Source organism: Diadema antillarum, unplaced genomic scaffold, assembly GCF_040938485.1.
Source record: "Diadema antillarum isolate AM-2024a unplaced genomic scaffold, OU_Dant_1.0 seq00000376_RagTag, whole genome shotgun sequence".
Classification (NCBI taxonomy): Eukaryota; Metazoa; Echinodermata; class Echinoidea; order Diadematoida; family Diadematidae; genus Diadema; species Diadema antillarum.
In genome coordinates, this window is record NW_027271375.1 from 946,898 (window position 1) to 960,905 (window position 14,008).

A 14,008-nucleotide genomic window follows, 5' to 3' on the forward strand; every position below is an offset into this window, starting at 1 on the left:
CTCGTTTATCCGAAAATGAAATAGGGTTCGTTATTCCGAAGGTTCGTTGATCGACAATGAAACAGGGTCCGTAACGAACCATCGGAATAACGAGCTTTGTTTCTTTTTCGGATTAACGAACCTTCGGAATAACGAACCTTACTTAATTTTCGGATTAATGAACCTTCGGTATAACAAACCTTATCACATTTTCGGATCAACGAACCTTCGGCATAACGAATCTTCGGATTAACGAACCTTCGGACTAAAGAACCTTCGGAATAACGAACTGTAGCCGAAAAAATACTCAATAAACTAGCAGACCTGCTTTGATGGGTTATTTAGAAGGTAATTGGTTGCTGTTTGCCTTGTGCTACACATACACCACATCGCATGTTAAAGAGTGACTTATAATTGTCTTGGTCATGTATGTGGAATGTGCATTTTTTTGTAATATATCTTGTAAACGTATATCCATTTTTTAACTGAAATTGAATGAAGTTTGAAAAAAGAAAGTATTTCTTATGTCATCACATATTCTATTGCAACGTGGGGCCAATTTCTGTTCCCAGAAGGCACAGATTTTGAAGCAAATTATGGTGTTAAACCTGCTAAATTTTTCTCTTCTTGAAAATTTGAGGAGCATATAAATTTTGTATTTAATTGACATGTGGAACCTATCAAAAAACATTACTTTCTAAATACCTGTAGGTACAGAGATGAAAGATGTGAGTATAAACGTCTAACCTTATAGCCTCAACAGGCAGATGACAGGTTTCTCACTAAAGGAAGCAATAACAGTAACAAGATTTGTTTTAATTTCTACAAAATTTGAGTGTATTGTTATGGAGATTACTAATTGTATTGACTTGAAATTGAATTGAAAAGAAAAAAGAATGAAATGAACGTTGAAATTAATTAAATTGCACTGTAGGGTAATTCTGGGGAAGATGTAAACAAGCCAAACAAACATTCCCATAACACTCAGATAAACACGCACATGCACTCACGCGTATGGCTGCACATGGTTCAGAACCTACAGGGCGTATAAAAAAACAAAAACGTTACACTTTTGAAAAAATTGTCTAAATTACATTTCATAATACATGGAAGATATTTTCATATCTATGGATGCTCAATAGTCTCATCTATCAAGTGCAATCAACAAAACAATTTTTTGTTCACGCTTTGCTGAACACTGACGCTCTTTGTCCAGAGTGTGAAAATGAATCGCGCCAAATTGAAAGAAGATGGAAAATTCAGCCAGCAGTCCAAGTAAGTATTCATATTCAAACAAATTGGTCTTTTGCTCACAGTTTTGATTGTTATGATAGTTTAGGAAAGTTGATTTACAACATCAAGATCTTTTAAGTACAGTTATCACAAAATCATGCAGAGACATATCGAACCCACATGCCAGTCACTCAGTCAAGAAGAAAAGTACAAAATTAATGCATCCTCAGATCATTCAATCAATCAATCAATCAATTAATCAATCAATCCAATAAAGCAAGCAAGAAAGCAAGTAATCGATCATTTATTCATTCAATCAATTAATCATTCATTTAATCAATCAATCAATCAATCAATCAGTCAGTCAGTCAGTCACAATTGTATGCATGTTTAAAGTGGCAGATCGACATAACATAGGGAATATCACCTCCCCCGTGGCTTAAAGGTTCGGCTTTGTTTGTTTTGTTTAGGTTTTTGTATTTTGTTCATGCAAAATGGCCACTGCTCTCTTCCCTTGTTGTTTCCACTACCAGCCCCTTTACTCATGTATTTATGGGTTGATTGCTTGCTTGCTTGATTGATTGATTAATTGGTCAATCAATTGATTGATTAATGGGATGAATGATTTGAATGTTGACTAATTTGGTACCACTACCACATTAATGAATAAGTGGCATATTGATGTGTCCGTGTATTGTGAAAACTGTGCTTTAAAGATCTCACCAATTCATTTAGAAATGAAATCATTAAAATTATGATAAAGCTGACAAAAAAGAAGCTCAGACTATCATAACATAATCAAAGCTTTAAGCAAAATAACAATTTGTTTGAATGGGGGCACTTATTTGGACTGCTGGCTGAATTTTCCCATCTTCTTCCAATTTGTCGCAAGTCATTTTTCACACTCTGGACAAAGAGCGTCAGTGTTCAGCCAAGCGTGAACAAAAATTTGTTTTGTTGATTGCGCTTGATAGATGAGACTATTGGGCATCCATAGATATGAAAAAATCTTCCATATATTTTGAAATGTAATTTAGACATTTTTTTTTTCAAAAGTGTAACGTTCTTTTTGATACGCCCTGTATATACGGCAACTATATGTAGATCAATATATGGATATGCAACACAAGAGAAGCTAGTCCCTCTAATGAAGAGTTACTGTATAGTCGACTCAGAATTAATGTAGGCCCTACATATCTTGTTGCTTCCGTTGTCAATTGTGTATTGATAGGGTTGACACAGTATATTTACGATATACTTTAATGTTTTTTTTTGCCATATTCGTTCTGCAGGTTTTTCACCTGTGTACATTTAAACTTCTTTATCCCAAAATGCGCCTAAAAAGTGGTGAACACATGACATGTTAGACATTTAAGGCAATGCATTTGGTCATAAAAATTCAAGGCTTTTAGATGATGCGTACTGTAACATACAAACATGTAATACACGAGAACCTCGTTATAATCACCTGCTTGGAATTGAAATTTCCTCGTTATAACTCATTTGGCTGATAGTACACAAATGGAAATTATCAAAGGCAAATATATTTGTTCTTCTTATCAAATCAAATACCGATAGGCCTACATAGATGCATATATTATTCATCACCGACAATTTCACAAGCGGTACAACAGGGGCTGGAAATCGATATCACTGGAAACAAAAACCAAAATTCCCTGAAAAGTGTTATTTCCTCAACATCCACTCGCGCACGGATATTGACGGAAGGTTAAAAGATCTATGCAATGCAAATGCATGTCATCAGTGAACTGTGTTGATTAAAGGCATTACTTACCATTTGCAGATGAAACAAAAATCCAGTTTTAGTTTTTCAAATTAGTTCTTAAATATCACTTAAAAATAGAAACAGCCAATGTGAATGTGAATCAGTGCAGTCAATGTCAAGAATTGTTAAATCTACAAAATGTGAACAATAGTTATAATAAATACGTTTCTAGACTAAACCGTCTACAGATATTGTTTATTTAGAAAAATATATCTCCTTATATTGTTGTTCAGAAATATTTGTATGTGAGATGATTTGTTATATAACTAACCTATACACATAAGAATCAAATGTGATATCTCGAACATTTTTTTTTCCGGATTAACGAACCTTCGGAATAACGAATCTTCGAAATAACGAACCTTCGGAATAACGGATCTTCGGACTGAAGAACCTTCGGAATAACGAACCTTCGGAATAACGAGCTGTAACCCTTTCTCTTTGCCACAGAAGTGACGATCAGGAAACTATAGATCAACACAAGTGAATTCAACATGCTTCGCACAAGTCCTTTAACGGAAAGTTACTAACATGCATCATTCTCATCAAGTGTTTTCCTCCTGAAAACACTTAAAAAGGATATTGCATCTCTCCAGGCAAGTTACTATTTACTTCCAGATAGATATTTGCAAAACAAAAATATTTGAACACTTCAATGAAACTATATAAAACAAAGGTTAATCATCTGGGTGAAAGTAAAAGGGTCATCGTGGTGAAACTAAAACTAAAAGGGGAATAACATCATGAACTAGAGAAGCGTGACTCTGAGAGCGCAGACCTCCGGCAAGCATGCAGCCTATTTCCACCACTGATCTTGTTCTTCCATAGAGATATCGCCCGGTTTCCCAATATAGAAGTCTTTTGAATACGTCATAAACCCTCAGCTGCACGGCGCGCCTAAAAAGTTCTTGGATTACGACCAAAAGTTAATTCTTTGTTACTTGTGCCATTCTCAACCTTTCCTGCAAGTTTCATTCCAATCCGTTAACTACTTGTTGAGTTATTTTGCACAGGGACGAACAAACAAACAAACCAACGGTAACGGAAACATAACCTCCTCCCTTGGCGGAGGTAAATATCAATGAAAAGATGCAAAAATCAAGTCCAGCCTTGTTCCACATGAACAACAACTTTATTAACGGTACAGCAGGGGATGGAAATCAAGAAATTTTCATCGCAGGAAAAAACAGATCTTCGATATGAAAAGTGTCAAGGCCTTTTTGGCTTTATTCAAGTTCTCATTTTTCATTTTCACTGTTATATGTAAATGATTGATTATCAGTCTTTTTGTTCTGTATTGTAAAATTCAATACTGTTGTATTGTTTTATCCGAAAATGAGATGAATAAACGAATTGAATTGAATTGAACTGAATTGAATTGAATTTCCTCAATAGTATGAAATCACGGAAAGTTAACTGAGCCTGATCATTTAAATGCTTTCCTGATACATGTTCAAAGATACTGTAGCCTACGTCTCTATTGGTAAAATATGAGTGAAAAGATGTAAAATCAATTCCAGCCTTGTTCGTCATGATCAACAACTCCACCTAGGACTAAAACACTGGAAGAAATCAAATAAGTCTTTTCACAGGGAAATATCCTATGAAAAGTGTCATATCCTTAATAGTAGTTGTTTGTCCTGAAAGCCGGAGAAAGAAGTAATAATTTTGTATTTCTCTATTCAGAATTGCCATCTATTTCCAATTCTATCAACTATATATTTTACAAGAAAAAAATCAATAACACTAAATAAAGCTGGAGATTACAATCATGAAAATCATAAGGGATGTAGCAACATGATATATCAGTGCAGAAGAGACGCAAAATCAATCTCAGATACGAGATAGATACGCAACTTCACAGGCAGTACAATAGGAGCTGGATATTAAAACATCTTTTACTGGGAAAAAATGAATACATGAAAAGTGTCAAAAAAAGAGGGAAACAACGTATCAAAGAAATCAATATCATCCTTGAGCCATTCATCCTTATCATTCGTTTCTCTTTCATTTCTCATTTCTCATTCATTCTCTGTCATTTCTTTAACCCTTTCTCTGCCAATGAGTCAAATGTGCACAAATTTCACACACAGGCCTATGGACAGGTAATTGATACGGCATGCAGAGGGTTAATAGTATCCAGTCACTCTGTTATCTTGTTCACGTCAAACATTATTAAACAAAAGTGACTACATGTGATTAGATGACAATTTGAGAATGGTTCTGCATGCCGAATCATATTAAGCCCCCATGCAATCAGTACACATTAAGTAATCTGAGCCAAGTTCCAAAGAGTCTGGGTTTTACTCGAAATAATGCCGATACTCGTATCTAAAAATTAAAATACATACAAAAAAAGTTACGATCATGATTCATTTCTACACAGTATAGTTATGGTGCTATTACAAAGAGAATAAAAAAGTGATATACCGATGAAAATATTCAAAATCAGCTTCAGCTACGAACCATCGGATGCACGTCACGAGTTCCATACTCAAGAGTTACAAAGCCCATGACCCCGACAATAGGCAAATAGGGCCCATGAGTCAGACACTAGGCACACAAGGCCCACAAGTTTGACACTATTAAACAAAAAGACCCACGAGACCGACACATTATTAAGTCCCGTGATGTAGGGTAAAGACTTCTTCCTCCGCAAATAATTTTATTTGACTATTAAGATTGTACGGACATGTAAGATAAGCAAGTCAGTCAATCACGCACAAAAAAAAAAAAGAATATTGCTTTTGCGCCTTGGTACCTTTAGATTTTCGCGACAGGGACGTTCGGAGGGGAAAAAAAAACTGTTCTGAGCATGCGCAATATCGCTTATCAAACTCGATCTACAATGGATTTAGAGCTTGTGTCGTCTCACTTTGTACTACGCTTTCTGAGCTATTTTACGTCCGTCCACTTCACGACGCTGAGAGCTACTTTCATGTACCAATCATGGGGGCGCCATTTCATTTTTTTTTTAAGGCTGCGTCTCCGCGTAATATAAAGCGTCTTTCAGTACGACGCAGGGAGAGAGGAAAACGTCTAACGTCTCAAACGTCCGCGCTGTAAAATCTAAACTTCCCTAATGATGTGAAGTTGACGAGTCATACTCTTTTTTTCACTTCCTCATCTTTTTTTTTTTGTGGGGGGGGGGGGGGAATGGGGAGAAAAGAAAGAAAAGTATATTCCCTTCTGTAAGTTTCCGCGTATGGTGATATGTATACTTCCTATTGATTTATTCATCACTATTGATTCTGAGTTAGTATGCTATACCAAAGCTTCGGATGTCGGAGTCTATTTGCAAAAGTATAGCCGGACCTCTTGGTAAGATCATATCAAATACCATATCCAACTAGAAGAGGACAGCACTTTTAGACAAAAACATAAGATTTCTGATGCACCTCTGGCACTGTGACAAAAATCCTTGTGACATTGGAAGAACTGCACATTCTTGATTCATTATTTGGGGTGCGGAGACACCTTCTCTCATCCACGCGCAGCAATGTCGCATGGAAACATCCTAGACTTCCCTGTCAAGGCTTTGGCATCACACGCGATAGTTGCGACGGTTGCAATCTTGTGTGTAAATGTGGTACAAGGTAAGAAGATCAACCCTATTGGTGTTGCTCAAATTTGTGGTCAATCCTAACGGTGCTATAACCCTGAAGTGTGCGTGGTTGTGCTGGTATAGCCGTGGTGAAAGATTGATGATGGTGGTGACGATGGTGAAAGAATAATAATATGGATTATTGTTTGGTGATCGAATGATATTGACGTTGATAAAGAAAGATTGTAATGATGACAATGACAGTATTAATGAAAGAAATGGTCGGAAGATACTCATTGTAATAATTAACAAATCATAGTAGGGGAATTAGTGGTCTTGATAAACATAATGATAGTAATGTTGCTTTTAATAAAAGAGATAAAAAAAATCAAGTGATGATGCTAATTGTGATAAATGATGAGTGCTGATGATGAATGTTATTGGTGATTGCAATCTTCTTCGTTGCATGTCACAATATGCCTGGCATTAAATCATTAGACCTATCGGGTGCCGTTCGTTATTCCAAAGGTTCATTATTCCGAAGGTTCGTTATCCACACAAAAACACAAATTTCCTATACCTATAGAGGTTCGTCAATCCGAAAATGAAAAAGGGTTCGTGAATCCGAACATTTGTGGCGTTATTCCGAAGGTTCGTCAATCCGAAAATGAAAAAGGGTTCGCTATTCCGAAGGCTCGTTTATCCGAAAATGAAATAGGGTTGGTTATTCCGCAGGTTCGTTGATCCGAAATGATGTAGAGTCCGTAACGAACCCTTCGAATAAAGAGCTTTGTTTCATTTTCGGATTGACGAACCTTCGGAATAACGAACTTTATTTCATTTTTGGATTATTGAACCTTCGGAATAACAAACCTCATCACATTTTCGAATTAACGAACCTTCGGAATAACGAATCTTCGAAATAACGAACCTTCGGAATAACGAATCTTCGGACTAAAGAACCTTCGGAATAACGAACCTTCGGAATAACGAGCTGTAACCGAACTATCAATACAATTAATAATACGATCACTTATACAATATGATAACAGTCGGATACAGTAACCACTAGTTCTATGATAACCCATGTAAATGTCCGAATCATGATACTAGACAGATGCACACCTGGGGGGCATTTCATGAAGGAACTTGTCGGATAAAATATCTGACAAGTCAATTATATCCGACAAGTTTTGAGAAATTCTTTAGTCTGATTGGCTGATTTCTCTGAACTTGTCGGATATAATTGACTTGTCGGATATTTTATCCGACAAGTTCCTTCATGAAATGCCCCCCAGAATGATCCTCGATGTGCTGATGATTAATCCTCGATGCACAGATCAATAATACGCTCAATGTGCACAGGTAATCCAGCATAAATCCAGCGAGTAGAGTTGACCATAGCTTCTATGTATAGCAATGCCCATAAGCACGTATATGAAATGGATTCGACCACAAAATGTAAGCGGTTCAACTCTTCACAGTCAATATGTCTTCCGGGCCTTATCCCCACAAAATAATATTTGTATATAACAGATCAGCAGGCAATGTAGGACTAACTACCAGGTCTTAACATTTGAACTTGCGACTTGCGAACTTGATGTGCTTCTATGTTTATGTGGAGCGGTGAATCGGCTTGACGCTTGGATGGTTTGCCCGTTTTGGTGTCTACATTTTGAGAAAAGCTCGGACCTTTTGTAGAGCGCGTTTATGTTTCGAATGATAAAATGACCTTCTCATCGAGGCAGAGATTGCACAGGCCACTCTTTCTTAGGGTTAGGTTTGACTGTTTTTGGATGTCCCACGTCAGCGTGAAATTTACTGCAGCCTTTCAGGCTGCAGATCTACTTTGGGTCTCATTTCTGTATTTTTTTGTGTTTGATTTGACGTGATTTAACATGATTTAACATGGTTCCTGTATCTATCTTTGAATTTACCCATGCCAGTCCGTAGTAGATTTTCCCCTTCTGACGGTTGCATTATACACAAGAGCCGTTTCTATTCATCTTTCTCTCAGTGGGCATTGATCTTTTTGGTATTTTTTGGTCTTTTCCGTATTCTTATATATGATATATGATATATATGATTATATATATATTTTTATATATATATATATACATAAATACATATGCTATATATACATATATAAATAAATACATATATATAGGCCCTATATAAATATAAATATACATATATATATATGCAGTATAGCCTATATAATATAGATATACATAATATACAGTATATACAAAATAACACGGTAAAAATGAGCTACAGCTGCATGAAAAACATGGATGCAGTCACAAAATCCCACAACCAAAGAGTTGTCAGTAAATCCAAGTCACATGACACGCCATCCAAGCCCAAATGCAACTGCTGCCAAAAAGACCAATGCCCGATGAGAGGAAGATGCATGGAAACGGCTCTTGTGTATAAGGCAACAGCCATATATTTGCATACGCAGGACCCATGTACATACGTGTATGCAGGAATGTATTCATTGTACAATGTACTTTTTTCTAAAGAAGCACGTGACAGAAGTGTGCATTTGATTGACTTGTTTAGTTGTTTTTTGTTTTTTTTTACAAAGACCACATAATATTTGTAGTGCAAAATATCGCAGCATCATGGCCGAAGGATTGATTTAGGATTCCATTCATAATGCACAATTCAAAATGTCACAATCATACAGGTGTCACATGGTATGATGGCCAAAGGAATAGACTCCTGCACTACAGGTCAACGATCCTTTGGGTAATATTAATCACTTCTGTTTTGAGTTCTTTATTTCATATGACATTATATTTCTATTCTCGTAAGAATTTCTCTCATAGATACTGTCACAAATGTACACACTAGTAATTATGTACATGTATGATGTACTGTATGCATAGTTGTTTTAATGTGTATGTACACAGGCTGACCAGATTAGTGGAGAATTTTCTAGGTGGTATACAATGTAGCTACAGTACATGTATGTAACAGGAAATACATTACAGCTCACTCAATTTAGAATGATTTCTCACCAAGTCCAGAATGTTCTAGGAAGTGCTTACATGTTTGGCTGAGTGATGCACTGTCCCTGTAACCCAATGTGATTGGTGGTTATTTTTGGTAGGCTGTTATGTACATAGTTAGGCAGTGAGTCAGCTAGGATTTCTGGAACAGTCTTGAACTTGCAAATATGTGCAAGTAGGTAGAAGAATGTGGCTCCAGGTTGGCGCAGATTACAAAATGTTCAAAAAAGGGGGTGAATGGATAGTATATAAGCCGGGGAAATTCTGAGGTAGGCAGAGTACCCAACACCTCTGCTCTGAGAGTTACGTCACTTCTGGCTCTGAAGTGACTTGTTATAGTCAGTCCTGTGTTACCTGGTGACCTGTTATGTTTGTGGAGATTCTAAGGCCTGGGAGACATTTTGCCTGCAGAGAATTAATTTGCCTACATTGGAGATAGACTCCATTTTTATGTCAATGGACATTGCTACGGCAAAGCTGTGACGGGCTGGATTCCTCGCTGAACATTATAGAGTGAATCATCATTCAACGCATCGACTGGACGCGATCGTCAAAACGTTCGGATTCTGCACGCTTCGCTGTGAACGTATACCTCGGATCTTTACCCTGGATCTTTACCGTGGATAACCTGCGCCTCTGGATTTACGTCGGAGGAATCACTCATCGGTGCATCAAGGATCATTCATCTGTGTATCGAACATCATATTTGGACATTCCCAGGGGATTACATGGACCTTGTGATTTAAGATTTGGCTGTAATGCGTGTAAGTGATGCCATTACTGATTTATAATTGTTTCTATTCATCATTATTATACTGATGTGAAAACCGATTTTACACGAGTCTGTACCCACAATATCACTGTTAATAAACTGCCTGAACATGAGTTAATTGTTTCTTTTGTGCGATCATTCTCAGAGTGATTTTGGTCGTAACAATACATAATTTACTGATATTTGTATAATGACATGATTTTTACAACTTTTATTCTTGAGTGCTGTTCTTCATAATTGATCATCATCATCAGCTCAATCGACAATGTTTCCGGGCCATTTTTAAAAATAATAACCAGAATCAATAGTGCAAAGCGTCAAATAGACGGCGACATCGTACACTCTATATAGAGATGTAACTGAAATTGATAAATATGGACAGAAGTCTTTCAAGTTAGTTTTCCCAGGGTTATGAAAGTAAATTTAGCCTTGCTTTCATAATTGTATAGCAATGACGTGGTATCTATAGTTTGCTTCTCTTCAATGGCACTGTGCTTGGCCTCATAAAAGCAAGAATGCTGCAGGGGCGGATCCAGGAATTCTGTAAAGGGGGGGGGGGGGGCGCAACTGTTATTTCTGGTGCCACTTCCGGGTTTCATTTCATTCTTTTCTTCTTATTTCTTTTGTTTTTAACGAAAAATAAAGGGGGGGGGGGCGTGCGCCGGTTGCGCCCCCTCTGGATCCGCCACTGCTGAGGGGAACAATCCCGGATCTGCCATGAACAACACGTCAGTTATCAATGTTCTCATTTACAGTTGTATTTTGTTTAATACACTGTATACTCATGCAGTACTGAAAAGATTTTCAAAGATTCCTTATATTTGGGAGGATCGAAGGGATGTCATGTATCCATTTGAACAAACTGAAACCTTATTTCCACCTGGGGATGTTATCTGCCAGGTATAGATAATATCTGTCTAGGTAGGTTCAGAAGAAACAGAAATTATATGACATGCTCATGTATGACGTGCGACGCACATAACGCACGCCAGACGATGAATTATTTTGCGAACGCTCACTTGAGCCTTGGGTTCAGGCGAGCTAAAAACCAAACCAGAACTGATTTGAGTGTATTTTTCACCATACAGGTCAGTCACCTTTCATATCAACAACCAGCCGATGGTTCACAAGTGCAGAAAGTAGAGAGTCGTACTTCGCCTGTTATCGAAGTGCACCGGATCTTGATGCAACTGTTTCTACTGGTCGCTATGTCTACACGATGAATGGACAAGAGAACAATTTCATTCCTCCTGCTGCAGTGTTCGTTCGTTCAAGACAATATCAACTGACACGTCTCTCAGGTACTAGTAACCACAGGTCATTTGGAGCATTTTATTGTTCAGCTACTAAAGATGGACAGTCCACGGTGGTGCCAACAATATTTCTGAGGTCTGCTGGTAAGTGTGAAAAAGTCACCATATATTCTCTCACATTGACAAAGGATTCAGCTGATATTACAATACATACAACGATAAACAACTTGTCGAAGTGGACTGTACTCATGTTTTACAGACAGGTATGGCTGTTAGAATTCGTTTAAAAAGGGTTAGATTTCTTGTATAAAAATCAAGGAAAAAAAAACACAACAACAACCCAAAACAAGACTGAGAAGAAAATGCAACCCATCAACATTAGTTGACATCACAGTCAGATAAATGAAGTATATTATTACCTTGATCAGGAAAGTATCATAAAGAGCAGGGAAAGAGAGAGGAAGAGAAAGAGAGATAGAGAAAATCGATGTTTTCATTTGCTATTATTAGCATTGCTACAGCTCATATGTCATGTTTACTTCAATTTGCTTGATACTTCGTAGGTTTTTGTTACCAAGTACAGGAATGATCAACGGAAAACTCCAGATGATTTTCAGACTTGTGCATTTGAAAATCCATGATTAGTTGTGGGTACACAGCTGCAGAATTTATAACGACTGGGATAAGTAATGAAAATAATTTCAAAATTTATAACAAATCACAGTGAACAAGGATGGTGACACAGCAGCTTCACATGAGGAATGTAGAATTAGGTGCTCATGAAAGCAGAACATAAGAAGAAAAGGACATGAAGTCTACACAGGTGAAGTTGTTAAGCAAGTGGTATTGTAGTAGATTTACATTGCTAAATCACTGGAACATGTGAGTCTCCTACAGACCAATTCAGTTTGCGTACTGGTTTTTATGGTAATTTATAACTCGGGGGATTCAAGTATGCCTAACAAAAGCGAAGTTATGCACTGATAACCAATTGACAGTGCTTTTGTTCTTCTTTTGAAGTTCCCCAGTTATGGCCGCCATAAGTTACAGTGCTCAGAAGTCAGATTCATTTATATGTCCTCATCCTTGTTCAGTGTGAGTGTAATTTGTTTTCTGTTTTTCAGAGTATTGGTTTATCTGTTCATGGACCACAATGAATTCCACAAATCTATGCACAGCACTGTTGATTTATGTACTTCATGATATGAAGTATATCGGCTGGAATTCCCCTTTAAGGAAAGATGTTGCAACAAGTTGACATTCTGTCTTGTTTACCTTGGTCTTTATTATTATTACAATTCAGTGGAATTATATATATATAAATATATATATATATATATATATATATATATATATATATACTTAAAGAAATTAGACTGAGGCGGACGTTGCTCTCGATCTTGAATCTCCCTTTTAATCAGTCGAGCTTTCGGCCACTTATCAGGCCTTCCTCAGGATCTAAAAACAGAATAGTTATTATCTTGATAACCTGATGAAATCATGTCATAATATGTAATGCAATATCATATAATGCCAATCTTCTGAAATATTACCTTTATATACACAAATCAGAAATTCAATTCAATACAAAAATCTAATCTAACCTGATCTCATCATCAAAATAACATCGTATATCAAAAAATGTATATGAATAGATTCTTATATCGAAGTGCTGAAATGTAATAACCATATTTTCTCATAATTCTAAGCATAGTATAATTACAAACAAAATAACATTATAAATATAAAGATATACATAGCTCATGTGTCTATTTGCATTGCATATGATATGTATACATATAAGTACACACACACACACATCCACATGCATACACACATATATTCACATACACACGCACACGCACACACAACTACGGTTAATATAATACTATCTAAATCAACATATCACATATATTTTCATATTACCGAAATATAATAACCTTAACCACTGCCAAAATATATCAACTCTTATATCAGATATATAAACAGCAGTAACATTGTACAAATATTTCGGTTTTTGTATTGAACTGAATGACTGATTTGTGTATATATAAAGAAAATATGTCAGAAGATTGGCGCTATATTATTATATTACATATTATAACATATCAGGTTATTCAGATAATAACTATTCTCTTGCCAGATCCTTGATGACTGGGCGAAATCTCGACTGATTAAACGGGAGACTCAAGATCGAGAGCAACGTCCGCCTCAGTCTAATTTCTTTCAGTATATGGGCAATTCCGCCATTAGGTGGACATGTCATGGATAAAAGAAATGTGCCTGGTTATCTTACTCTTTAATTTAGGTAACAACTTATGCCATGGATGTTCACCAATCATTAAGGTCTCTCAAATTCAGTAGATTTTATTTTTCGTATTTATTGGTTTTGCGAGATCTGAAACCATCATTTAAATGTATATA

At 36.5% G+C, this 14,008-nt stretch overlaps 1 protein-coding gene across 1 annotated transcript in view; it reads left to right on the top strand.

Moving 5' to 3' along the window:
* Window positions 1-6,497: 6,497 nt before the first annotated feature.
* The window catches only part of LOC139731506 (receptor-type tyrosine-protein phosphatase S-like), a 67,456-nt gene continuing 59,945 nt past the window's right edge, over window positions 6,498-14,008 (top strand). The window contains exons 1-2 of the mRNA XM_071642389.1: window positions 6,498-6,594; window positions 11,420-11,728. Of these exons, the coding sequence (XP_071498490.1) occupies window positions 6,498-6,594; window positions 11,420-11,728 (406 nt within the window). The remainder of the gene's footprint in view (window positions 6,595-11,419; window positions 11,729-14,008) is intronic.